The sequence below is a fragment of the Stylophora pistillata genome, chromosome 1, assembly GCF_964205215.1.
Source record: "Stylophora pistillata chromosome 1, jaStyPist1.2, whole genome shotgun sequence".
Taxonomy (NCBI): Eukaryota; Metazoa; Cnidaria; class Anthozoa; order Scleractinia; family Pocilloporidae; genus Stylophora; species Stylophora pistillata.
The window spans coordinates 32,546,417-32,570,907 of NC_142519.1; the positions used below are offsets into that span (position 1 = coordinate 32,546,417).

Sequence of the window (24,491 nt, forward strand, 5' to 3'; positions counted from 1 at the left end):
TTTATCATTTGGCAATCTGTGTTATAACAAAAGACAAAAATCCTTACAAACTGAGGAATTTTAAAAAAGACCCATCGTACAATTAGGCGGAGATGTTCATTGTCAGCGGATATGTAAATAATTACATGACTTAGTATGCAGACAAGCGAGAAAATATTGACGTTATTTCAATACAAAAATGTTATAGATTTTCCGACAAACAAAGCGCTGACTTGACGCTTCAGTGAGATAATGGAGTCAGTCATCCTTGACTCACTGTTGTCCCGCTTTTATTTCCTTTTTTTAACTTTAAATAAATCCAGGCGCACGCCTTCAGCTCATTGCACAACTTCACCGCAGCTCAGCTGGTGCGGATTACGCTGTGACATTCCAACTTCCCAATCGGCCAAACCAGAGTAAGTGAGCTCACTTCGTAATATCATTCTGAACGCGATCGGTCTTTTATAGAATTTAAGGGGAGCTCTGTGATTCAAATCTGGAAATGGGCCCAGTTGTTCGAAGGCCGATGAACGCTAACCCAAAGCTAAAATTTAATTCGGGTTTCTTTTCCCTTAGATAAGTCTTTTATCAAATTTTAGACAAAAAGAATCATACTGAATTTAGTTTTAAATCTGATCTGAAATCAGATTTAATACTAATCTTAAGTTATCTCAACCAAGTTTTGAACAACCTGGTCTCTAAATTGTGTCAAAATCAAAGCGGTCCTAAGTGCCTGTAGCACAATCCTCGGTTCTCTTTCACTCTTCTACGTGAAGATTTGAACATTTGTGGCTGAGTTGTACTCGTTTGTAAAGATTTCTTAGCGTGCATTCTGGAAGTTTTTAGTTAAATACATGTACATTGTATTTTAAGGCTGCTATGTTTGAAAGACTCTTTAGTATTCAAGCCTTGACTACGTAGGTGAAAAAGGAATTCGGGGAATGCTTGAAAATTTCCATGTACTCTTTGGGCAACATTCCACAGAGGCTAATTCCAATATGGGAGTATTGACAACGCCCTAAAAGAAAAAAGTTTCATGCTTCGATGCGTGTATGTGCAAGTCCTTAAGGAAGTCCTTTAAATTCTATTGAGTTTTTTTAACAATCACCCCTAAGCGAATTGAAGCTAAGCGAGCTGATAGTTCGTGCGTAAAATCTGGTTTTTAAAATTCTATAGGATATTCTTGAGGTAGAAATGACCTATATCACGACAATCTGTAATTGTAATCAAAAGTAGCATGATCTACTTGAAAAGCCTTTAACCTCACTCGTCTTCTTTCCAAAAAACCTTCACGTACACATGCGCCTCAGTGACTCAGGCAAGCAAGAGACCCAACGCCTTAGTCATAAACCACGAGAGTTCCAGTAAAATCTGTGCTAAAAAGAAATGCGTCTTCTCTCAAATGATTGGCTTGAGGTGTTGTTAACTAGATAGAGACGTGCATGCAGGAGTATTAAATTTGTATCCCACTGGTTTATAAAGAAACAAAGACGTTACATTAGCCAATCATAATATTCATGAAATATTACTTTGTAGTGGTAACACTACAGTTTGACGCATAGATTAGTTTTCATCAGTGGCGTTTGTTCAATGGCCTTTTGTTTTTTTCTCCTTGCTGGTGTAAATTCAACAAAAACCATTGGAGGGAATTTTGTGTCATATCAAGATAAAGACCTCAGGCATCGTTAAGCTGATAAGTCTGTACTCTCATAACCTGTTTGTTGGATAGTGTCCTGATATTGAAATGCCGCAAAAGTTACATGTTTGTCATCCATTCCTGGGAGTTGAAGGATTACGGGAGGTTGCTATCAGTGTGTGCTATCAGGCTGTGCGGCTTAAGTGCTTCCTCAAAAAAATTTATTTCTCTATTTTAAGGAAGTTTAGTTTAAGAGTTGTCATCTTCCACGAGATAACCACAAAACCTCTCAGTCCACTTTTATGTGTTAAACAGACCATGAAGTACAGTTTGATTTGGGGGTGTTTCGTGGCTGTACTTCTGGAGCCTTGTATGTCTGATGTATACTTCCATACTCCACATGGATCCAACAATCGATTGAACGGTGGCCAGGCCAATGTTAGGAACGCAAATAGGTTGTTTGATTCTCAGGTAAGACACTGAGCACTCTGCAAAAGAGAGAAAAAAATTTTAGGAGAACAGGGTATTGTTTCCAAGGTATGTCTTATCACTTGACTGCAGCTAGAATGTTGCACATTAACCAAGTTTCAACGGTGTAGTGACTTCTAAAGAGAATCTAATAGGACGTTAACATTTGTGTTTTGTTTCCTTGGATGAAATCTTTCAGCTTCAATTTTACCAGAAAAGAAATTATTCCTTCTTAACCTTTTACTAATTAAAATCAAAGATATCTAAATCGTAAACTGTAAACAAGCATTTGTCATGATTGTAAGCAATCCTGCCACCTTCGATTCATTTCGATTCAAATCCTCCCCTCTCTCTTAGTGCAATGTTTAAACAAGAAAACCCAGTTATAAGATCGCAGAGAAGCGAAAACAATTCTCTCAGACCTAGGAGGGGTCCCAGAACCGTATCTACCCCATGCGCTACAGAAGCAATATCGTTAAAAACTTAATTGCCATGTTTTTCTTTTAAGACTGCTGTTATCATATATAAAAGGAAAACAAAGTATGTTAACTTTTGTCTAGTTTTGTAATACATTCCTAACAGTGGCGCTTTGAGGCAAAAAGTGTTTTTTAATTTAAATTTCGAAGACGTTGCCGCCAGCATACATTAACTTTGTTACGGTTCTTCGAGATTTCCTCGCTATTATTGAATGCATGTTTACGCCACAGAACCCCATCCATTTATCTTTTGTCCGTAGACTTAATCTAATTTTTCATTCATTTTTGATACAATCAAACTTTTTTTGCGGTTATTACGTATTGAAGCTGAAGAAGCATTTTGCCGGATAACCTCGGGAAGTTTTCACTTTGATTTTTTTTTTCCTCAGAATAATGGCAAAGCCGGCTACAATGTTGGAGACAGCCAGTCTGCTAAACCTGGAGAAAATATTGCTGAAATTTTACAGAAACCTAATGTAACCAGTAGAACTATCCATGTCATATGAGTACTGAAATCAAAGCATATTATTATTGCAATAATGCATAATTTAAATGACTGCTAGATTAGTGCAAGAAAAACTGACTGACGGATTCTCTGACGGACTGAAAGACTGATCTGACTCTTGGTCTGGCTGACTCAGTGATCGAGTGACTGACTGACTGGCCAACTGACGGACTACTCCACTGATCGTCTGAATTGCTTGCTGTCCGCTAGTGGGACTGTCTGATTGACTAACAGTTTTGACTTACTGACTGACTCACTGGCCCGTGAAATGGAACCAAGACTGATCATGATTTTATGATATCAGGAATTCTACATGAGTGGATGCTCAGACAAGTCCAAAACTGAAGTAGAAGTTATGTGGACCAATCAACATGGAACTGGCCCAGAGACTGATGATATGGTGGAATCACAAATTATCCTTCAGTTCATGTGCCAGCCCTATCCTCGAGAAAAGATGGTCACCTCTGATGTTAACACAGAGTTTGAATATCACACCCTTCGTAACGGACAGTCATCAACTGCCCAAGTAGCTTTTAAAACCGGTCATCGCGAGAATGCATACATCAGTAAAGCTGTAGGGCTTCACGAGCCCGCAAATTACTACCAGTCATACTTTACCAGAAAAAGAAATTCAGGTGAGAATTGTGTTCAACCCATTTGCACTACACCTATTCGAATGTGTATAAAATCCCAAAAATGCAATATGCTTTAAAAACACCCATATAGGTAAAATATCAATTGGCTCTGGAAAATGACTTACAATGGTGTGGCGCGTGTTTTCAACAAGAGGCATTACATTGGTCTTTGAAGATGTCACTCTAGAAAATTCTAATTTCAGGCGGGCTCTGTATAACTGTTAGTTTCCATGTTTTCAAAGGATCCATTTTGTAAATCAAAACATAGAATATGGTTAATATTTAGGCGCTTTTGTACATAATCTTTGATGAAGTTTAGATATAAAGCACGTTCTTACTGTTAGGAACAAGTTCGTTTTTAGGAGAGAATAGGACATTAATTGAAACTGTTTTAAAAAATGATAAGGCGTGGAAAGTATCACTGTCTTTTTACTATGGTATAACTGAAAGAAATCATAATCGGATTCGAAAATGTTTCAAAATTTCTAGGCGCTACGGATTCAAGCCTAAAACAATAAATTCCTTGTGTAACAAAGCAAAGCGGAAGTGGGGTTTAGAGAGTTAGTTTATTGGCTTTAAATAAAGGTTTCTGTACTTACTTGGAAAACGGTTTTTCTGTACTATTTTCTACTGAAGGTTTTACCTTGATTCACATCATTTAGTGCAATTTATTTGATTTACGACTGAAGCCAAGCAAATTTATGGCTAAGAGCAAGACTCTGTTCGGCTAATTGGTGTTTAGCACATACGAACTACTGTTTCTTGTTCGTCTGGCAGGTTTGTACACTGATGAGCAAAAACTTACAGGACATAGAGCTATATATACGCGACAAAATCCCGCGGGGACAAGAAGGGGCTTGGAAGTTCCCGAGGAACGCGATTATTTTCCATATTGGGGCCCAACTCCTTGGAAGGACATTGCTATCATGGTCAGCGATAATAAGACCGAAAAATTGATGAGAGATTATGTGAATGACAAATACTATGGATTCAAATGTAAGTTAAGGATTTTTTATTTCACCCAGCACAAATAGTTTAACTTAAAACTTATATTATCCATATGTTTTATATCTGTGATAATTTGGAATTTTTTTGAAAAAAAGAATGAAATAAAAGAAAACGGCAGGTTTAAGAAAAAACGAACGACATTAACTTTTAAGGTTAGTAATAGCATTTATATACCACACGATTAGATACAGCAATTCTCAATTTGTAAGTTTGCATCGTTAAAATCTTTTCTTGCTCTGAGAATAGTATCAAAAGCAGCTTATGGAGTTAGGCTCAATACACTAAGCATTGGGATTTAGGGATTGCATACATAACGAATAAAACAACTGTTTTTAGTTTTTTCCTTAAAATGTGTTTCTAAGACATGTGTATCATGGAGACCAACAAGAATGGTAACCCAAGGTGCCCACCAGACAACGAAAACAGGCCTTCTGTAAGGTGCGTGGGTCCATACATCACGGAAGAAGAGTGTAAAAAGCATAAAGGCCGCTGGACTAAATTTATCACAAACTACTTGGAGAAAACCGGAGGAGTGCTAAGCACCTGCCACGGCGAAGGAAATGAGAAACTGTCGAGAGGTGTACCCTATGAAGCACATAAGATTTCACAAGGATCTGATAATCCTAACCAATTTGTCCTCCTTCACGAGCCCCCCGAAGTGATTTATGCCCCATCCACGGTCGTTAATCATAACGGAATTAGCTCAACTGGCAAGTTTTCGTCCTACAAATGGAAAGTTCCTTGTTTTCCAACCAACATTACTCAACGTTGTGTGCTGCGAATTAGGTGAGACATTGTAAAAGAAGGAAAGATGAGGCAATCTATAATTCGTTTATTCAGCAGTGGTTCACTCCCATGTCAGGTTAGCAATGAACATATTTTTCACCAGAGAGAAGCTTGTTCCAGGCATCGAATACATATATTCCCTTGCTTTACCTTGAGACAGTAGCGAGAAGCTCAAGAGACGGAAACACTGTAAAGCTCCACTAGATAAAAGGCAAAATTCTCGGTTACTAGGTACCTGACCAAAGAAAGCTTGTTTGCCACCCATACTTCACACGCAGACACAGTTGCGACACACAAGCAAAGTAGACATGAGATTATTGCTGCACGTGTTTTCAATATCTGCAGGTACAACATTACCTCTGATGACGTACCACGCGGGTTTAACGCCAGTAACAATGGAGAGTAAGTATTAGACAGAACTGAGTTCTACTCTGTGTAAGCACTAGGAACTCACAGTTTTAGATAAAGTTAAGATCCTAGCTCGCAGAACTGTTCACTACCTCAAACCAAAAATGCATGTGTATTGATACAAGTGCATATGTTAAGATTAAATGATGTTTACCAATTTGTTCAAACAAACTACATAGAGGGGACAATTAAATAATTTATCGGAAATATTCAAACCTTACTCAGTAGAAATTCCAACTTCAAGATGATAATGAGAGGAATTAAAATAAATCTCCTAGTTTGAAATGAAAGTTTCATCGATATGAGTTTTGTTTACAGAGTCAAGAATAACCCTAAGACTAAAGCTGTTAATGGAGAAACGGATCTTCAACTCGCTTTGAACACTGCACAAGTTGGCCGAACATTTCAGGACAGAAGTCATGTTTTCATTCTTAAAGCCCGAAATAAAATGGAAAAGGAACATCAACATCGCAACATATATTACATTTTCGGAATGGGAAAGAGGGGAAACATTGTTCAAGCCTATCCAGCCATGGAGTATCGTTTCTTCCCCGAACGAAAGACAGTGACAACAGAAGACGTGGTGTGCTTTGTGTGGTCTGGTAGGAAGAAAGCCTGTCTTTTGCGCGCAGAATTACATATTGATTTGAAGTTACAGATATGGGAAAGTTGTTGTAACGTTATGTGACCCTAACATAGGATTAGGTTCTGCAATCTCTAAACGTTCTTAATACCAGTTACCATTTTCGACACGTGATATAAAATTCTTTCACATGCCTCCTCAATTGCGACTCAGTTTTTCAACAGCATTTTTTTTTTTCATTTTTCATAGGTTCAAACAACAATCCTGGCGGAAACGCTGGCCAGGGACAGGCAGGTAAGAGTACTTTCCAGCACTATCATTTCCTCGTATCATGCTTAGTAAAGAAGGGAACGGTAGTCCCCAACGCTGCAAGTGTCGTTGAAAGTTGTTGAAGTGACAGGTGCAGATGTAGATGATACCACAACAACTGGGCGTTAAGCCAAAACGATTGGACTAAGGTTTCATAACGCATTTGTTTCATCGATTGTACAGTGGATATACAAGTCGATTTTTATGTCCAAATTTATTCGTTAAACGTAACAAGAAACGCCAACTTAACGATCATAACACTTAAATCTGGAGAGAAACATCCAATAATTTCGGGAAAATGAAGCTCGTGAGCAGCCCCCTTGAAAACCGATTCAAACGTGCGCTGTGATGCTAAGGTGACCAGAGTTTCAATTTTTCACAACCGAAGGTTCTAAGGCTAAGACTTGATGAGTATCAAATCAGTTCTTGTTACTGCACATGCGCAAATTTTCCTTCACCTCTTGGGACAACACTGAGTGGAAAATTGTAGAGGCGACTAAGCATTGGAAGTATTCTCTGTTATAAGATGCTCGAACGTTTCAGTGAGCGATAGTAGAAGTAAAAAAGCCGAAATTATAATATGATTACCGTTACGATGATTACTAGAGCAATAAAATATAGCAGGAAAAGGAAAATAACTGAAATATGACAACATCTCCGGGAAGACTCGTCTTGACCAATCACGTATGACAACTATACTTCTCGCTGGGTGCCTGGTACCAAGATTTTCCCTTGTTAAACTATGGCACCATACAATTCTCAGAATATCGGTAACACATATTATGTCTTAAGCAGTCAGTCTCAACAGGCTTTTGGCGAAAATCGCAAAGATAACAGGAAACCTGAAAGGAAGGGCGCCATCAGTGATTCTTAGTGATTCACGGTGGCAAAAACTCGTCGAAATCAAACTTTCACATCGCCGAATACGAGATTGAAAAGGTGTCATTTATATTTCAGGTTCGGATCGCACAAATGTGTGTTGGGTAAAGGAAGGATGCAGCTCTCTCAAACCAGCAGCATGTTCCACCTTGCCTCTTGAAGTGGTTGACCATGTTGATGACTTTGAAGATCCGGAGAAATTGAATCTTCACCTAAACACTGGATGTTACAACGGTGACGTAAAAAACCTGAACGCTCAGTTGAACAATGCCCCAGCCTCCTGCAATCCGCCTTGCTTCCGAATCAAGAAGCCTGGAAAGTACTGCTACATGGGCACGCGCAATAACAACTTCTCCAACCGACGCCACATCGGAGTTATCGAAGTTGTCAGTCCCACACCATCTGCTTGAATTAACGTTACATTTAAGATGTGATTTAATTCTTTGTGAAGTGCGCAGTATATATTGTAATACGAACAGCTCACTCTTAGAATAGTTAATGTGTCCAACTATAGAAATTTGTTGTTAGAAGTCTACATAGAAAGTTCTACAGAAGGAAATATGACCTGAGGATTGTATGGCTGCTTCCTGTTTTTAGAGATTCAGTGTACGTCCTACGATTTTTTTCTTCAACAAAATAAACGATAAAAGTAAATCAAGGTTTGCATCTTTGCTGTGGGCGAGATAAACACTGGAGCTGATAAAAAGGCGTTCTGCATATCGGTGTGCTGTTGATACAAATGTGACGATGACAGTTTCCCAAAAGTGTCATGTCTTTAAAATTTTCCACAATAAAGCGAAGTTAGTTAGGGGCATCCAAACTCCACAGTTATAATTTCAAATTATTTAAAGATTCGTGTTACAATTCCGAGCAGTAATTTACATATTTTTCCTCACAGGATGATACAGAAGCACACTCATACCAAGTAAGATTTTCTCCCTTTTCTCATTTCTCTCCCGTTTCCTGTTTTTCCTAATCTTTCAATTCAGACGAAGCATAGATATTACCTGTTGAACATCTCTATCTGCACCACTTAATCAGAAAGCTGTCGTGTTCCCTCATTAGTTAAATGCATACAAAATGGAAACGTATCACGGAAATCAAAACTTGGCGCAGAACGACCTTTTTCGTATTAATTGTCCCTTAGAATGGATTAATTGTTTTTAGCATATACTAAAACAGTGGATAGCGTTGAAGGCGCGCTCTGATTGGCTAGTCAAACTCCGAATATCCTTTGCTATTTACCTCCGAGCAACTCGGGAAAAAATGGCGTCCCGGTTTGCATCCGTGACAAGCGAAGAAATCACTCAAATCAATTTTTGGTGCTGTATATTACCTCACTGTTTTAGTATATACTAAACCAACTATTCACCTCAGTGTCGGTGGTTAGCGGTGGACATTTACTTCGCCGCTTTGCGGCTCGGTAAATATCCACCACTAACCACCTCCACTTCACCCTTCAGTTTGCAAATAACCAGCGTTCGTTTGGAAAGTTTCACAGAATATATTATGACTGGGTGTCTTACAGCATATTAAACTGAGCGGGGCAATTCCCTCAGAAATATCAGTTTTCGGAAGGCTAAACTTGAAACAATTTGAGAGAACTACTACTGCAATAAAAAATTAATCAATGTATCTGTAAGCTAACCTTATGGTCAAGTGACCAGGTGTCATTGTGAAAATCTGCTATAGTTGTATAATTTTAATATATTCTATTTTAATTGAAGTTGCAAAGCTTCACCCTCATATAAGGGTTACTACTAATTGACCTGTGATTGTCATATCTGATGTTCTGACGACTGTGGCCGACGATCCTCATCCACAATCTGGGCATTTGTTTTCCTCTATCCTTTCGCCACACTCTGTGACGCAATAGATGTGACCTTCAAAATAAGAATGCAATTTTAAAATTCAAAGAGACCCACCCGTAGCAGGAGCTGGTGTTCTTTTTGCTAATAAATTATACTACTTTGGATGAGAAGCTCGCAGGTGTTAAAGAATTTTGGAGACGAAGCAAAGAAAATGTGTAAAATTAGTGGATCTATAGAGTTAAAATGCGCGGGACGAACACTATTTTATGACTTTTTTAAACAAATGATCATGAGAAAAACTCACCCTTTGTACACTTGAGCCAGTAAGCCTGTGCCAGACACTTTGAATTACCGCTATGACTCTGGTTGTCGCTTACTCCTGCCTGGTCGCAAAGTTAAATGTTTTGCTCCCGTCGTATACGTTTAATTCGAGCAGTATATCGATCTCGAAATGTCTAACCTGAAATATTTCCAAGTGTTAGACAAGATCTTTTGCACAGGTCATGATAACTTGACGACTGTCGATAAAACTAGATTCGAAAACCAGAATGAGACGCTGTAATCGTATGAGCGAGGAGAATTGTCCCGTTCCCTTTCATTTCAAACTTGGTCACTTAAGTCATAGAACAGCTGTCAATTGGCAACTTATAACTATTCGGATGCAGTGACGGTTTTCTATGCACACGACTCACTTTCTCCTTAGTTGAACAAATAATCTTCATCATTTTCAAATTTTCCAAACTAAAAGTGGCAAAAAATAATAAAAGTGAACTGAAGCGGTATTCTCCCCCTTCCCTTACATGCTCGATCTTATATTTTTCATCAGGAGGAAGCCTCTCTTATGAGCCTCATTGTAGCTCAGCATTATAAATATCAACGTACTCTTACCAATCTTCCTCTCTGAATCCAGCGCTTCTCTTGTCAAGCCAACCTCCACAGTGTCTGTAATGCTCAGATGAATACCTCGGATTTCTAGCTGCATAGTGAGCAATCTAAAGTCGACTAGGAGCTGCGTTCTATGCATTTCCTTCTTGAGCTCCTCTACCTGTTGGCAATTGAACGTCTGAGAATTTAATGCCATGATGCGAACCCGGAGTTCTTCCACTTTACATTCGAAGTCTTTCTTGGTCTCACTCAGTACCTCTTCCTCTTCAAATTGACGGTGCATTGTGGCTCTTTGCATCTGCAGGAAAGACAAAAGGTTGAACTGGTTCCTTATCACATCAAGATCTTCAGCTGAGTGACTTTCCTGACCTAGCCATGCCTTGATACTTCCTCGGTCAGAGGGGAATTGCTCAATCTGCTGCGCTACAAGTAACATTCTGGCTACTTCTTGACTACCCTGGACTTCAGAGAGTGAAATAGTCTGTTTGATTCTTTTGAAATCAGCCAGAATCATCTTAACAATATTGCCATATCTTGAACTGCATCGAATCGGAACGTGGCACTTCGGACAGAACTTGAGTTGAACATTAACAGAATTTCCACCCTTTGATGTGTCGGTTTGGTCCATCCACTGATCCATCATTTCCACCTCAAATACATGACCACAGTCTTCCAGTTCTACGAATCGTTCGTCTCTCTTGTCTTCCGCTCCAAAACGGATTTCTGTAACCTCATCCTCGTGACACTCTCGGCACTTCTTCGGACACGGTTCCCCGCAGAGACCAATACAGGGATGATTACCGATGGAAGTGGCTTTGTACAAGGTTCATTACGACGAGGGCGATCACAAAGCTCGCTGCATAACTTTGTGCACTTGTGATGCTGGCATTGCCAAATGCATTTCTCGTTACATGGATCACAAGGGTCGCCACACTTTTTCTCGCATTTTCTGTGTTTACAGTAGTTGCCACACATTTCCCTGCACGGCAGACAATTTTTGGTGCACATTCCTAGGCAGCTATGCCCGCAGAACAGAGTTCGGCGACAATTATTCTTGCAAGGCTCGTGGACTCGACCACCATACAGTCATTGCAGTTACCTAGAGAGTGTGAAAATATCAAATTCATGCAAATATAAATGGCTATTGCAATCATCAAAATTAAACATTGTCTAAGCTAATATGTACCTAACATAATTTAAAATGGAATATGTTTAAAAGTAACATGAAAAATGATAGAAGTCGTCAGCTCATTCAAACTGCAATGTGTGAAGTTGTCAATGTTATTGATATTTTGTCCAGAAGCTATTCCAAATCTTGCATGTTAAACAGCTAGAAACGTTATAACACTTGAATTGTGCTGAGCGTTTCCTTTTTAGTGGAAAAGGAAACTTCGTGCAAAGAAATTTCGCGAGAAGTAGAAGTTGTAAGCTTTTACTCTAGAAATTTCGCGAAGAACTCGAGCCAATAAGGAACAAGTTGTAAACACGAGAAATAGAATCGAAGCTGTAAGCTTTTACTCAACCTGCAATGTGTGAAGTTGTCAATGTGTTATCTTGTTCGGAAGCTATTTCAAATCTTTGCATGTCAAAGAGCTAGAAACGTTTTAACAATTTTGAATTGAGTGAACATTTCCTTTGGTGGAAAATTAAACTTCTTGTAAGACAAGACATAAAATGACACAGCGGCAAAATGAGTGCGCATGCATGCGCGTGATAAATTTGACATGCACAAAGTAATATGAGCGACAATATTTCCACGGTAACACTGTGTCACAGGTAGTGAAATTTGCAAAGAGTTCGAGCCAATCAGGTACAAGACGATTATTTTAAAACGAATGCCAACAACTGCTGGGTAGGATGAGGGTTACTGTGCTATCGTACATTTAGTTAAACGATCGAGTAAACGAAAAAAATGTGTTGCAATAAATGGTTCCCATGTTTTACATAAAATTTACGTAGTCTTGGTCATAAAATTCAATTTTTCAGACAATACATAAAAGATGACTTTTCCTGAAAAAAAATAGAGAAATGCCTACGAAATTAATTGTCTTCATCAAACCTACCAATGCAAGGGTGTCCACAATTCAAAGTAGCTAAACAAGGCATTTTGCATTTTAGTTGAGAGAGAATATTGCTGTGGAAACATGGAACCTTCTGGAGGTGACCACAGGGAAGGATTTTTTCAAGAGGTTTCAGACATCGTCCACAATCTTCGTAACATTTCTTGGGGCACTTGTGATCCAGATCGCAGAGTGTCTTCGTGCAGGGCTTTTTACATTCATATTGTTCGTGACCTGGGTCTATGGGGAGACACATCAACTCGCACACGTGACCACACTGGAGTCGCGAGATACATGGTGTAAGACAGCCTCCTTCAGGTGCTTTCTTGAAGTCGTCTGCAACTGAAGCGTGAATCACTTTTTGTGGGTGGTTTTGGCACGTGAGCATTAAAGAATTTCCTACATTGCCTGCATGTCGCATATCACTGATTATCTTGTTCCACAATGGACTCATTTTTGCGAGTAGGGAGAAATTACCTATACAAAAAAAGCCTCTCTTCGCTCGGGACAGCGCTACACAAACCCGGTTTTCAATCTGCAAGAAGCCAATTTTGCCCTCCTCATTGCTTCGAACGAGCGAAAGCAAAATAATGTCATTTTCTTCTCCCTGGAAGTTATCAACAGCACAGACTCTCACGCCACAGAAGAAATCTGTGGGCATTTCCTTTTTGAGTTGTGTCAATTGCCCAACATAAGCTGTTAGCACTGTGATTTTTTCCTTTTCGTAGCCTTGGAGAATGAAGTAGCGGCACAGGGCAGCTATGAACTTAGCTTCGTGTTGATTTGACCTACTCCTTCCCTCCTTCAGAAAATCCTGAACGTGGTAAAAAAAAAAGAGTAAGACAGTGTCATATACAAATACATCAAACATACAAGTCTAGATTTTGCTTCTCAATATTAACAGCAATGATAATAGCAGTAGTATCAAATACTATAAAAATGAAGATGATGATGATGACAAGGGTTATAATAACAATGATGGTAATGATAATAACAATATTGATAATAGTGCTAATAATATGAGAATGGACAGAGAAGCAGAAGAGTAAAGAGGCTCCACGACCAAGGTAGGAATGTAGAGAGGGGAGCTTAAAACATCATTGTGGCTCAAAACCAGGCAATGCGAACAAACTACATTGAAGCAATTGTTAAAATTTTCGCAAGAGGATGCCACAGGCGGAATGTGTCTTTATGCAAACGAATCAAGAAGGCATATTGTGAATGGTTGCCCTTCAGTGCCTAAGTTGGAGTATAAGAAAAAAAAATAATTACTAATATATCGTTTATTTGCCACATTGCAGAATTAACTGAATTAAAGGGCTAAATTTACAATCAATAATTAATTAAAACTATAATTACTATAAGAACAATAAAAATATCTTAATTAACTATTTACATGTTTGCATATTCACTACTGAAAGAGATAAAGGAACCTGAACGCTGGGTCCGGCAACGATTCCTATCAGCGTAAACAATACTTCTGTTGTTGTCGCCGGATCGAGGGTTGTAACTTTGACCACTCGTTGCTGTTCTAAGTTGCTGACCACTCGTTGCTGTTCTGGTATAAGAAAGTTAATGGGGTGGGATTTTTTAGACATCTTTTGAACATATTTACAGCAGAGCTGAGTTCGTACTTCTTTCAGCTCAGGCTGTCAAGGTTAGCAATATTAAGGGCATCTAAATAACTATGGCGTGGATAGATAATATGTAGAGCTCTCTTTTGAACTGATTCCAGCTTATTAGAAAGAAATTCAGGAATATCTTGCCAGGATTGCACGCCGTATTCTAACATAGGTCTTATTGTTGTCAGGTAAACCTTAAGAATTCCACCTCTATTAACACCAACTCTTTTTAGAATCCTTAGGGAATACAGGCGCTTCGAGGCTTTTTTCGAAATGTAATCAATATGCTCACTCCACTTTAAATCCTTACTGATAATAATACCGAGTAGTTTATAAGTTGTCACATGTTCAATTGTGTTGTTACCTAGGACAATTGGTCTTGTAGTAAAATTATCATTTTGCATGAAGTTAATTAACATTTCTTTGCACTTTTTCGGATTTAATTTTATATTCTGTTCTATGGAAAACTTGTGGATGTCATCGGCAAGAAGTGGCACGACAATACTGTAAGGGCATTACACTAGGACTTGGCAGAATAACGCGGCTTCCAGCAAGGAAGAGAATGGTATATAAATGACCCTGTGATTATTGTAACAAAAATGACCACGCGGTAAGAACAGGAAGACCCGATCCGGTGATTCAGGGTACATATGAACAGACGGGTCAAGTAACTGCCATCGCAGTTCCAGACGATGAGGCTGTTAGGGACAATACAAACTATTTGCCATACATAGAGCGGCAGAATGCAAGTAATTCGCCCAAAATCAGAATAAGAAGCGTAAAAATTAACAAGGCTTAATCAAGTTATCTGCCGCAACATTTGCCTGCGAGTGCAGGCGGGAAATAAACATTTGCCAAGAACATTTGCAAGAACTTAAACCTTCCGTGTGAAGAAGTGTGGTTTGACCTCTCTTCACAGGAGCGGACAGAAAATGACCGAATGAAGTTGTTGCAGGACTTGTGGAGCGTCTTTTTAATACAAAAATATAGGGTAAAGAACAAGACGAGGCAGACAATTAATAAGACCTTAAGTTAAGCCCTCAACAGATCTGAGCCTGTTGGAAAATAACCATCATACCACTCGTAATTAGAACACCAGAAACAGTGACCGGGCACTTTTAAACATGGGTTGTGCGAGCTAAGTGGTGAATGCCTGGAGAGTGTGTGAGATGTGGTGAGTTACAATGCTTGGTTAGCGCAGAGAAAGTGAAGAAAGTGCCATGATTAGGAAATTAAGCAGGAGAGGGGGATTTGAAAGTGAAGTGAATTGTTATTAGCAAAAACCTCTATCTTTGATTGAGGTTTATCATGAAGTAAAAGGATACACCAGATAAAAGTTATAATGGCGCCACTGACTGTAGGGAGCTCGCGGGTTATTTCTTTTAAAAAATAGAGGGAGTATAGGACATTCCTGAAATCATTAAAAGCGCCCAGATAACGCAAAGTGGTGCATTTCTGGGCTAGTGAAAGGCGACTTACATGGCAGAAGTTGCGCAATTTAAAACCAATGAAACTTTTAACATGGAATATTGTTCAAAAACTTGCAGGAATTTCCCTTCTCCTTAAAGGATCATAAAAAAAATGTCTAATCATAAGTCTGCTCGCAAACTTATGAACAAATTATCACTGAAGAAATAGATTTTCTTTCTATTCCTCATTACAACTCAAGTTGTAATGAAAAAAAGTTAGATAATTGTAATACTGATCCCCTACACGAAGAGTCGTGGGCATACAATTCAGTACTCACCTCACTCTCGGCGTGGTCGTAGTGACTCCTTTGATATTCTAAAAATTCAGCACTGATTCATGGATGTCAAAGTCTTAGAAGCGATGGAATAAGCTTTCGAGTCAACGGCAGTGCAGTGAGGAGACAAGCAGTGCGAATTAACTCAACACTATCTGAGCCTCTTCCCGTGACTTGTGGAGTTCCACAGGGAAATATCTTAGGCCCCTTGTTCTTCAGTGTTTACACAAATGATCTTCCCTTGGTGCTGCAAAGGTGTAGCTCCCAGAGTCATGTAGACGATACGAAGCTCATCATCCCTTTTTAACTAAAAGATACAGTGTACGCTGTAGCCGATTAAACAATGGCCTTCTTCAAATTGCCGAATGGTGCTTTAATAATTATCTTTTATTGAACCCAAGTAAAACCAAACTGATGGTGTTTGGGAGCAGACAAATGCCCTCAAAATTAGGCCTCTTTTCGCTCACTTCATGGGAAAGGAACTCTTCCCTCTCAACACTGTTAAAGACTTGGGCGTATTTTTCGGACTCTAATCTAACCTTCGACGCACACGTGACCAAAACTGTATCTTCCTGTATGCATCGACTAAGTCAAGTTAATCGTACCAAACATATTTTTAACCAACATGCCCTTCTTACCATTATTAATTCTTTAGCTTTTAGCAAACTGTTTTATTGTTCAAGTGTATGGTCGAATACCTCCAAGCGCAACATAACGAAATTACAGAGCATACAGAACTTCGCCTGTCGCATTGTTTGCGGTGCGCGCAAATACGACCATGTTAAGCATCTTCTTAAAGAACTCAACTGGCTCCCAGTGGCAAATAAACTATATCTTCGCGACGCCATAATGACTTTCAAATGTATGACAGGACGAGCCCCAAAACACCTCTCCTCCCAATTTATCAAACGCGAGGAGGTTAGCAGTCGTAAGACCAGAAACTGCCAAATGTTGCATATTCCCTTCTTTAAAACTAGTAGTGGTCAAAATGCCTTTTATTTTAGATCAGTTGATATTTGGAATAATACGTATGATGGACGATCCTCGCAGTAGATAGCGCTATTTGAGCAATAGCGAAATTCAGACCTGAAAAAAATCAGGCCTGTACGGGACTCGAACCACTGACCTCTGCGATACTAGTGCAGCGCTCTAACCAATTGAGCTAACAAGCTCACAACCACTCAGTTAAATCCATCATTCTTAAAAACTTTAAATTACTTCAAAACGATCCAGAGACAAGCACTATCTTTTCGCAGCCTCCGCTCATTTCATTCAAACGCGACAAAAACATAGGCAATTTTTTGGTCAGAAGTTCTTTTCAGACTAATGACCAACCAGGCACTTTTAAATGCGCTCGTGCACGATGCAAAACGTGTCCTTTCATTCACAACACTGATAAAATATCGGGACCTAAACGATCCATTAAGATCACCGATCACTTCACGTGCACCTCCGCCAATGTAATCTATTGCATAACTTGCACTTATTGCAAAAAGATATACATCGGCGAAACAGGCAGAAGACTAGGTGACCGATTCCGAGAACACCTTCGAGACGTGGAAAGGAATGACAAGGACACATCGAAACCAGTCGCTAGACATTTTAATTTACCTAACCACTCTAAGCAACATATGGCAATCTGCGGTCTTTCCTTGCACTTAGGTGGCACGGAAAGCCGTAAAAGTCTTGAACAAAAGCTCATCTTTCAAACCGGCAGTCTAAATCCCACAGGGATCAACGAACGCTTCTCATTCCACTAATTTATTCATGTTTTTCTCGTTGCCATGCTCCCACCAATAACGTAGCTCCATTTTCTGCCTTTAAAAGCACACACAACCCACAATTCCTCTATTCGCTCCGACGAAGGGCTAACGCTCGAAATGTCAGCTTTTGTATTCATTACGGTGGCCAATTTACCATTTCAACTTTGTTGATATATCCAAATTATTAGGTAGGTAGGTATGTATTTATGTATATATGTATGTATGTCACGGCACTACAATTTTCCGAAGCAATGACCCGAGGTGCAAACTGGACCCTAAGACTAAGGCAAGGCCTTGCGCCGACAATTTGACGATCCCACGGCAAGTAGATATTATGTTTAAAATTTGATATGTACAATTTTGGGTCAATTGGTACAACTTTCAGAATTTTCAACATTACGTTACGCAAGTTTCTGGCCGTGAGGTCAAGTAAAAAAAACGATCTAAGCATGGAGAATTTAGTGATTAACTGTGCCAGTTTCGTACTCGTAAGAAGGTCGTACGTTTTTCGCTTCTAACGGCCCACCAAGAAATGTTTTGAATAAAGCTTTTGTCTTGAAATATTTCTTGGTCATTTTTGTCTTACTTCTTACTCACACTTTCCAGGTAACAAGTCCACAGGCGTGTTTGCTGAAACGCGTAAAAACTCAGCGACTTTTGTATTTTATCTTTATTTCCCAGTGAACTTGATATGCATTTATCGTTTTATTTATTTGAAACTTAGTTATTTGAATAGTCTACTGTACTTTCATCGGAGCTTGTTTTTTCGGAAGAGATGATTTCAGAACAATTCAGTGCGCCTTTTTTTTCTTTTCCCGTTAGGCACGCGGAACACTTAGGAGTCAATGGGTAAAGACTTGTCTTATTTTCCCCTTTTTTTTTCGTGGGAACAAATTGTAAACTAAATTTTCTTATTTAGTTTTAACCAAAGGCTGCATGATTAAACCGATTCGACCTGTAAATCATAGGAGTAAATATCCCTTTCCTTGGGGTTGGTCTTTCGCGTGATCATTGCGGGAGACAAGTTTTTCCACCCACGCGCGAGCGCGCACGACCTTGGCGTGATGCGCATCTCATGTGTGCAGTGGCAATAGAACAATTCTATGCGCCTTTTTTTTCTTTTCCCGTTAGGCACGCGGAACACTTAGGAGTCAATGGGTAAAGACTTGTCTTATTTTCCCCTTTTTTTTTCGTGGGAGCAAATTGTAAACTAAATTTTCTTATTCGGTTTTAACCAAAGGCTGCATGATTAAACTGATTCGACCCGTAAATCATAGGGGTAAATATTCCTTTCCTTGCGGTTGGTCTTTCGCGTGATCATTGCGGGAGACGAGTTTTTCCACCCACGCGCGAGCGCGCACGACCTTGGCGTGATGCGCATCTCATGTGTGCAGTGGCAATAGCAGGCACTGTCCTTAAGTCAACCTGTAAGAGGCCAACGGCAGATCCTTAGAAGAACGATGTTATGGATGTTACTTGTGGTTGCTTCGGAGAAGGAAAACCCTAAATTACCAAACGTAGTCACGTTACTCATTAAAAGTGGCATTAACATTTCGACCATTCACCATTTTTGTTTCATCATTTGGCATGACATCTTTCTTATTTAGTTCTAAATTTATGGTCCTCTTCAATTTCCTTTTCAGTCGATGTGCATCCTGTGTTTGCCACTCATTTTCACCTTCCTCGATACGAGTGAAAGGATTCACAACTGTAAGATCTTCGTTTCTTCTCGTTGGCTTTGAATTTTACACCGTTATCTCCTCATCATCCAGTACTCTTTGTTTCTCCATGACTTTCGCTTCGTACAACACATCCTGGTTCTCAGGGTTTTCTCTCTCTTCTTTTTCTTTTTCCTTTGTTTCCGCGTATGCGTCTACTCCTCCTTGGAGAAAAAAATTAAATATTAACTTGTAGAAAATGAATAGCTTGACAATATTCACCACACCTACGCTTACGTACTCACTTAGCACTCTTACAAGGGAGAAGTGAAAATGCTGCCCCCTTCGATCTAGAAAAGTAAAATAACGAAATCAAGGAGATGTTTTTCACAACTGCCAGCTATGGCTAGAACGAGTCCGACTCGTACTTGCAGAGGGCAAATTCACGTCGAGAAGAAGGACCACCTATACGTACCATCCATTTTGCACACATCCCCTTGACTGAAATTCACCGAGTTTAAAGACAGGTTTAACCAACGTAACATTGTATTGTGTTCGTGACCATCACTAATCAGAGTTTTTTCCTTCAAAGAAAGGTAGTGCGCTTCTGTCATGCTTTCGGCGCGATATTGCAGCACGTCCTCACTGAGAATATTTTTACGGCATTTCTTTAAACCATCTGCTGCCCATTTCGATATCGACTCAGTGTCTTCCATTATCGTATGAGCTTCGTGTAACCTTTTTCTGATATGTTGAGGAACTTTTTTCTCCTGTAAACCAAATGGTAATGCATTGAAATTAACGGGATGAATTAAAATGACGGATATTTATCAGAGGTGTTTGCTATCGTTTCTACAAGGTGGCGCATGGTGGCATAAATTGAAAATGTTGCAGCCTCAAATAATCTCCAATGACTGATATTCTAAGACATAAATTAGTGACAATGCAAGTACTCCTTAAAATCTTCTTTTCCTTGAATAAACCAGTGTACTGTATATGCTGATAAGAACTTTAGTTTCTCGGTAACAGCAAATACCAAGTATTACTTCGGGAAAAACTTACAAATCATTTCAACAATAGCCTGCCTGGGGATGATTTTAAAGTAACTTAGGAGCTTTTCAACGATGAACAAGCTTTACTGAGAGGCAAAAAGCTAACTAAACATCTCCTATTCGTGTTCCATAATAATGGAATTAGATTATTGTAAAGAAAAGTTAAACCCTGAACCCCTTTTGGTCATTGAGATCCTTTCAATAAAAAAGTGGGTTATTTCGGGCGCAAATTGTCATAAGAATATTTTTGACAGTTGCTGGTTATTATACCTCATCGAGTATGATTTGCTTATTTTTTGTTTCAACTCCGACGGACTGCACGGCTTCAGGGTCTCATTTTGACTCCGACCTCCAATCCGCACAATTCCCTTTGGATGAAACTGATGGATTCCCTCTAGAAACTGGTCAAGCGCGTGGTTTGTGTACTAGAGTTGGGTGATGAGTCAAAGACTGTAGAGACCAGTACCAAGATCTCACTTCATCTGAGTCCCACTTGCTATTGTTGTGCAACAAAACTTTGGTGATCTTTGAGAAACAAATAGAATGATAAAGGGTCGTTAATATCTTTACAATGTTCCAAATAAACAATTGGTTTCCTACAGTGACAGCTTTCTTAAATCTAAAAGGAGAAACAAAACATACCTTCAACCCAATGAATGTCTTTCCAGTACCCGGTGGACCTTGAATGATCGCAAACTCTTTGGTGAGCGCCATTTGAAGAGCTCTGTACTGAAAGTCATCAAGACCCAGATCTTCTGCAGATGGCCATGAATCCAGGTTCAGAATCGGAACGCTTTACATATGAAAAGTTTCTTTCTAGTTAGAGAGGTCCCGAACTCCTATGTTACGAAGGAGAACTATGTTTTTAAGTATTAGTAGACGACCGTGGCCACAAAGGATTCTTAGAACTTTATAAAAGTAGCTTTACGCTTCGGGAGGTGTAGAATTGAAACAAATGATACCGCTGTCGATTTTGATTCGTAGTTAGCATATATATCACGAATATTGCAGACGATTTATACACAACGTTTTTACGGCCAATACGCACAACTTTCGGTTTTTTTGGCTACTTTCACCTCATACCTTTTAAAAGTAGTTTTTCTCACTTTTTTTTACAATGAGAGTAAGATCAAAGGTGATTTGTCCCTGTGGTATACTTCTCAAGTAAACAGAAGGCTCGACTTGTTCTTGGCAATTCACAATGTACTCCTGTTGGTGCATAACAACATAGAAATATCAAGGAAGTTTCTGAGAGAGTTACCCACATGTTTCGCCCTTGATATGGGCCATCGCTCTGTACAACTACCCAATTGACTGATTTGCCTAGCTGAAATGTTCCGTTCAACCTGAGATAAATCGCCTAAAGGCAGCTACTACAAACAGCTAAAGTCCACGCGCCGCTGTGCTTTAGTGCACCAAGTTGTACTCAGTCTCCACATACAGGAACAAAATTAGGAAAGTGTACTAGTTTTAAATTGAATGTAAGTAGTTAACGATTGCGTTAGTAATGTCATAGTTTTGCCCCCTAAACCTATCAGATGCAAAACATGTGGCGACTTCTGGTACCTCTGACAGTTTTAGTAGGTTTATTTAAAACCTAATATTTGCCTCTATTCTGATTCAATACTTTGATTCACGTTTTACGATACTTACCCGAAGGCGCCCTATATTTAAGGAAACTCGAGGATGAAGGACCATCCGTACCTGAAAAGGTACATAATCCGGGAAAATCCGTTGTAGACCCTTAACCACGTGACGATACGCCTCAAAGTAGGCATTGCTCTCTACCATCTGGAACACGTCACTTTCTTCAAGTCCTTCAATATCAGATGGCATGATGAATTGTATATTTAGCATGCCCTTTAAAAGAGATCATAAAGGTAGCTTTGTTGTCACCCTTCTTAAGGATGATCTGTTGCAGACCTGGCTATGTCATGGACTGAGGGAGCCCATAACCCCTATTTACAGGTATTGCGCATAGATATTTCAGATAGGGAAAATATGGTAGGGTTTCGTTTGTGTTGTCTTCTTCTTTCGTGCGCGCCTTAATTGATCGATGCAAGCCTTTAATAAGGCCTTGGGATGTATTTTGAAGACTACAAGCCAAAACCCTAGAGTATGAGAAACTGTAATAGTGGAATAATAAATCCCTTATTCGATGGTTTAACATATAATGCGAGCGCACCTTTTGCCCTGTGGTCATATTTTCGCCGCCCCAGCGGGGCTCGGAAAAATACTACGCAACTCGCAAAATATCTGCGCGTATTTCATGTTAAACCATCGAATATTTGCTTATCTAAGTGTTCATTCTCTGAGTTTTACTCACCCATCTTATCTCTGGAAGTTCTCGGTTGGCCACTGTTGCAAACACAATTGTTTCAAACTGATCTGAAGACAAACACAACAACGAACCAAAGATGAGCCTTTTGCTGTTTTCCCAGCGCACATGTTTAAGGTTGAAGTTGTCAAACTTGATCTTGTAACGGATACCATTGGATTTATGTCCTGTAGGGCTCCAACTTTGGAGGAGCCAGGACATTTTAACAACTTTGTGATCCCTTCACGGAGAGGCCGCTGGAAGTCCTCACGTAAAAGCCGAAATGTACGTCTAAATAATGTTCCACGTCCTCATAGACCCCATCAACTTTGTTCCTTCTAAGGAAGGGCGTTCCCCCAGTGGATATGTCCTCTTGAGTGGGAATAACACTGAGACGTCGAAAAGGCGGATCTACGTCATCGCTGCTTTTGGCTAAAAAATTGTAAAAGAATATTTAATTCCAAAAAAATCAAATTTAGCAAAGGCAAAGAAATATGTTTATTTTGAAACATTCTCACCATTTTATCGAGGTTTCATCCTAATTTGCCTCTTTTCCTCTTCCTTTCTCTTAAGCTCCTCAGGCTTTTCCATTCGCAGTTTCATCATAGCATGGACCTCTTTCACAAGCATATCCCCTGGCAACTGCCCCGAATGGGACGCCAACCTTATTGCACAATACAGGTCAGACAACGGCAGATCAAAATAAGAGTTCGGGAATCTTTGGAACAATTCGTTCATTATACGTACCACACTTTTTAGATACGGGACAAATTCAGCTGGCAGCACTGAGTTAGCAGAGAGTATGTTCATATTGCGCCTTAGGCGTACATCGAGTAACGAAGACCCTGGCGATAGACTTGGAAGTTTAAACAGATAGTCTAATCGCAGGCTTTGGTGAAAATGTTCATGGTCAAGACGAGACTGTCGTTTGTAATTATCGACTACTTTTTCACCAAATGTTCGGTAGACCAGAGGCAACTCTCTGATGTCAAATGAAGTACAATTTATTCAGGGCTTTTGTTCTTCAAGTCTCGAAGGTTTTTGTACTCTAACAGTCCCTCGAGCCCATTTTCTGAACGTTTCTCTTTTAAGCGCCGTAATGTTTCACTTTGAATACCACTGGTTCTTCCATCCCCCCTTGCCCTTCCTCTTTTACCACCTCGCCCCCCCTTCTTCCTCTAGTTAACCTTCCACCCTATCTTATACTACCCTTGCTACTGCTCCAGCCATCATCAGTTCCCTCAGCAGCTTCTTTTCCATCATTCAAACTACCTCCGTGCTCAAGCTCCCCAATACCTCCTCCAGCTCTTTCTCCATTGCCTCTTCCACCACCTTTGCTACCACTCCACCAACCGCCTCTCCAACCTCCCCCTCCTCTCCCTCTGTTGCCTCTTAGTCCGTTCGATACTTCCCTCGTTTGCTCCATCAACGATGTCTCTAAAGAAGATGACGATAATTCAATTGAAGAGTAAATTGCAGATGTCACCTCTGACAATGAAATCGGAAGGTCTGTTTTACGAATCATCTTGCCAAACATGTGACAATATTTTGACATATTTCTTTCACTGAAGATCAAGAGAAAATCCTGAATGAACGACAACAACAAAGTTCCTGTCTTCAAAAAAAATCGCATCAATGTGCAATGTTTTGATGTCACTGTGTGATCATAAATTTGAAATCTCTCAGTTCTTCAAAAATTGTGTAGTACATAGAAGCCAAGGAAGTTAATGACCTTACAGATGAAAAAAAGCCTGTTAAGGGAGAAAATTATCCTCACCGCTGAGCTGCATTCTAGGATGATTGCAGAAAATGAGCTTGCATATATTCATCAAAACTTAAAGGAACGAATAAGCCACTAATGTTTACTTCGCTCCCAACACGTGGCTTCGTTACTCAGTTCACGAGGG

At 39.6% G+C, this 24,491-nt stretch overlaps 1 protein-coding gene and 1 pseudogene across 2 annotated transcripts; one reads left to right on the top strand and one right to left on the bottom strand.

The window, feature by feature from the left end:
• Positions 1-253: 253 nt before the first annotated feature.
• On the top strand, positions 254-8,330 carry LOC111324381 (protein DD3-3). The gene is made up of 10 exons (XM_022927935.2): positions 254-395; positions 1,931-2,086; positions 2,949-3,035; positions 3,369-3,699; positions 4,477-4,695; positions 5,070-5,493; positions 5,839-5,895; positions 6,220-6,503; positions 6,734-6,778; positions 7,751-8,330. Exons 2-10 carry the CDS (start codon positions 1,934-1,936, stop codon positions 8,080-8,082), a joined length of 1,932 nt encoding a protein of 643 aa, XP_022783670.2. The 5' UTR covers positions 254-395; positions 1,931-1,933; the 3' UTR covers positions 8,083-8,330.
• A 147-nt stretch (positions 8,331-8,477) lies between these two features.
• On the bottom strand, positions 8,478-24,448 carry LOC111324395 (NFX1-type zinc finger-containing protein 1-like; annotated as a pseudogene). Its single transcript, XR_015995207.1, has 12 exons — positions 23,103-24,448; positions 22,594-23,016; positions 21,921-22,127; positions 21,357-21,476; positions 20,910-21,062; positions 20,520-20,792; positions 19,691-19,959; positions 19,309-19,439; positions 12,432-13,305; positions 10,372-11,467; positions 9,788-9,943; positions 8,478-9,555 (listed from the first exon to the last, which is right to left on the bottom strand). The product of XR_015995207.1 is annotated as an NFX1-type zinc finger-containing protein 1-like (transcript).
• Positions 24,449-24,491: the final 43 nt, after the last annotated feature.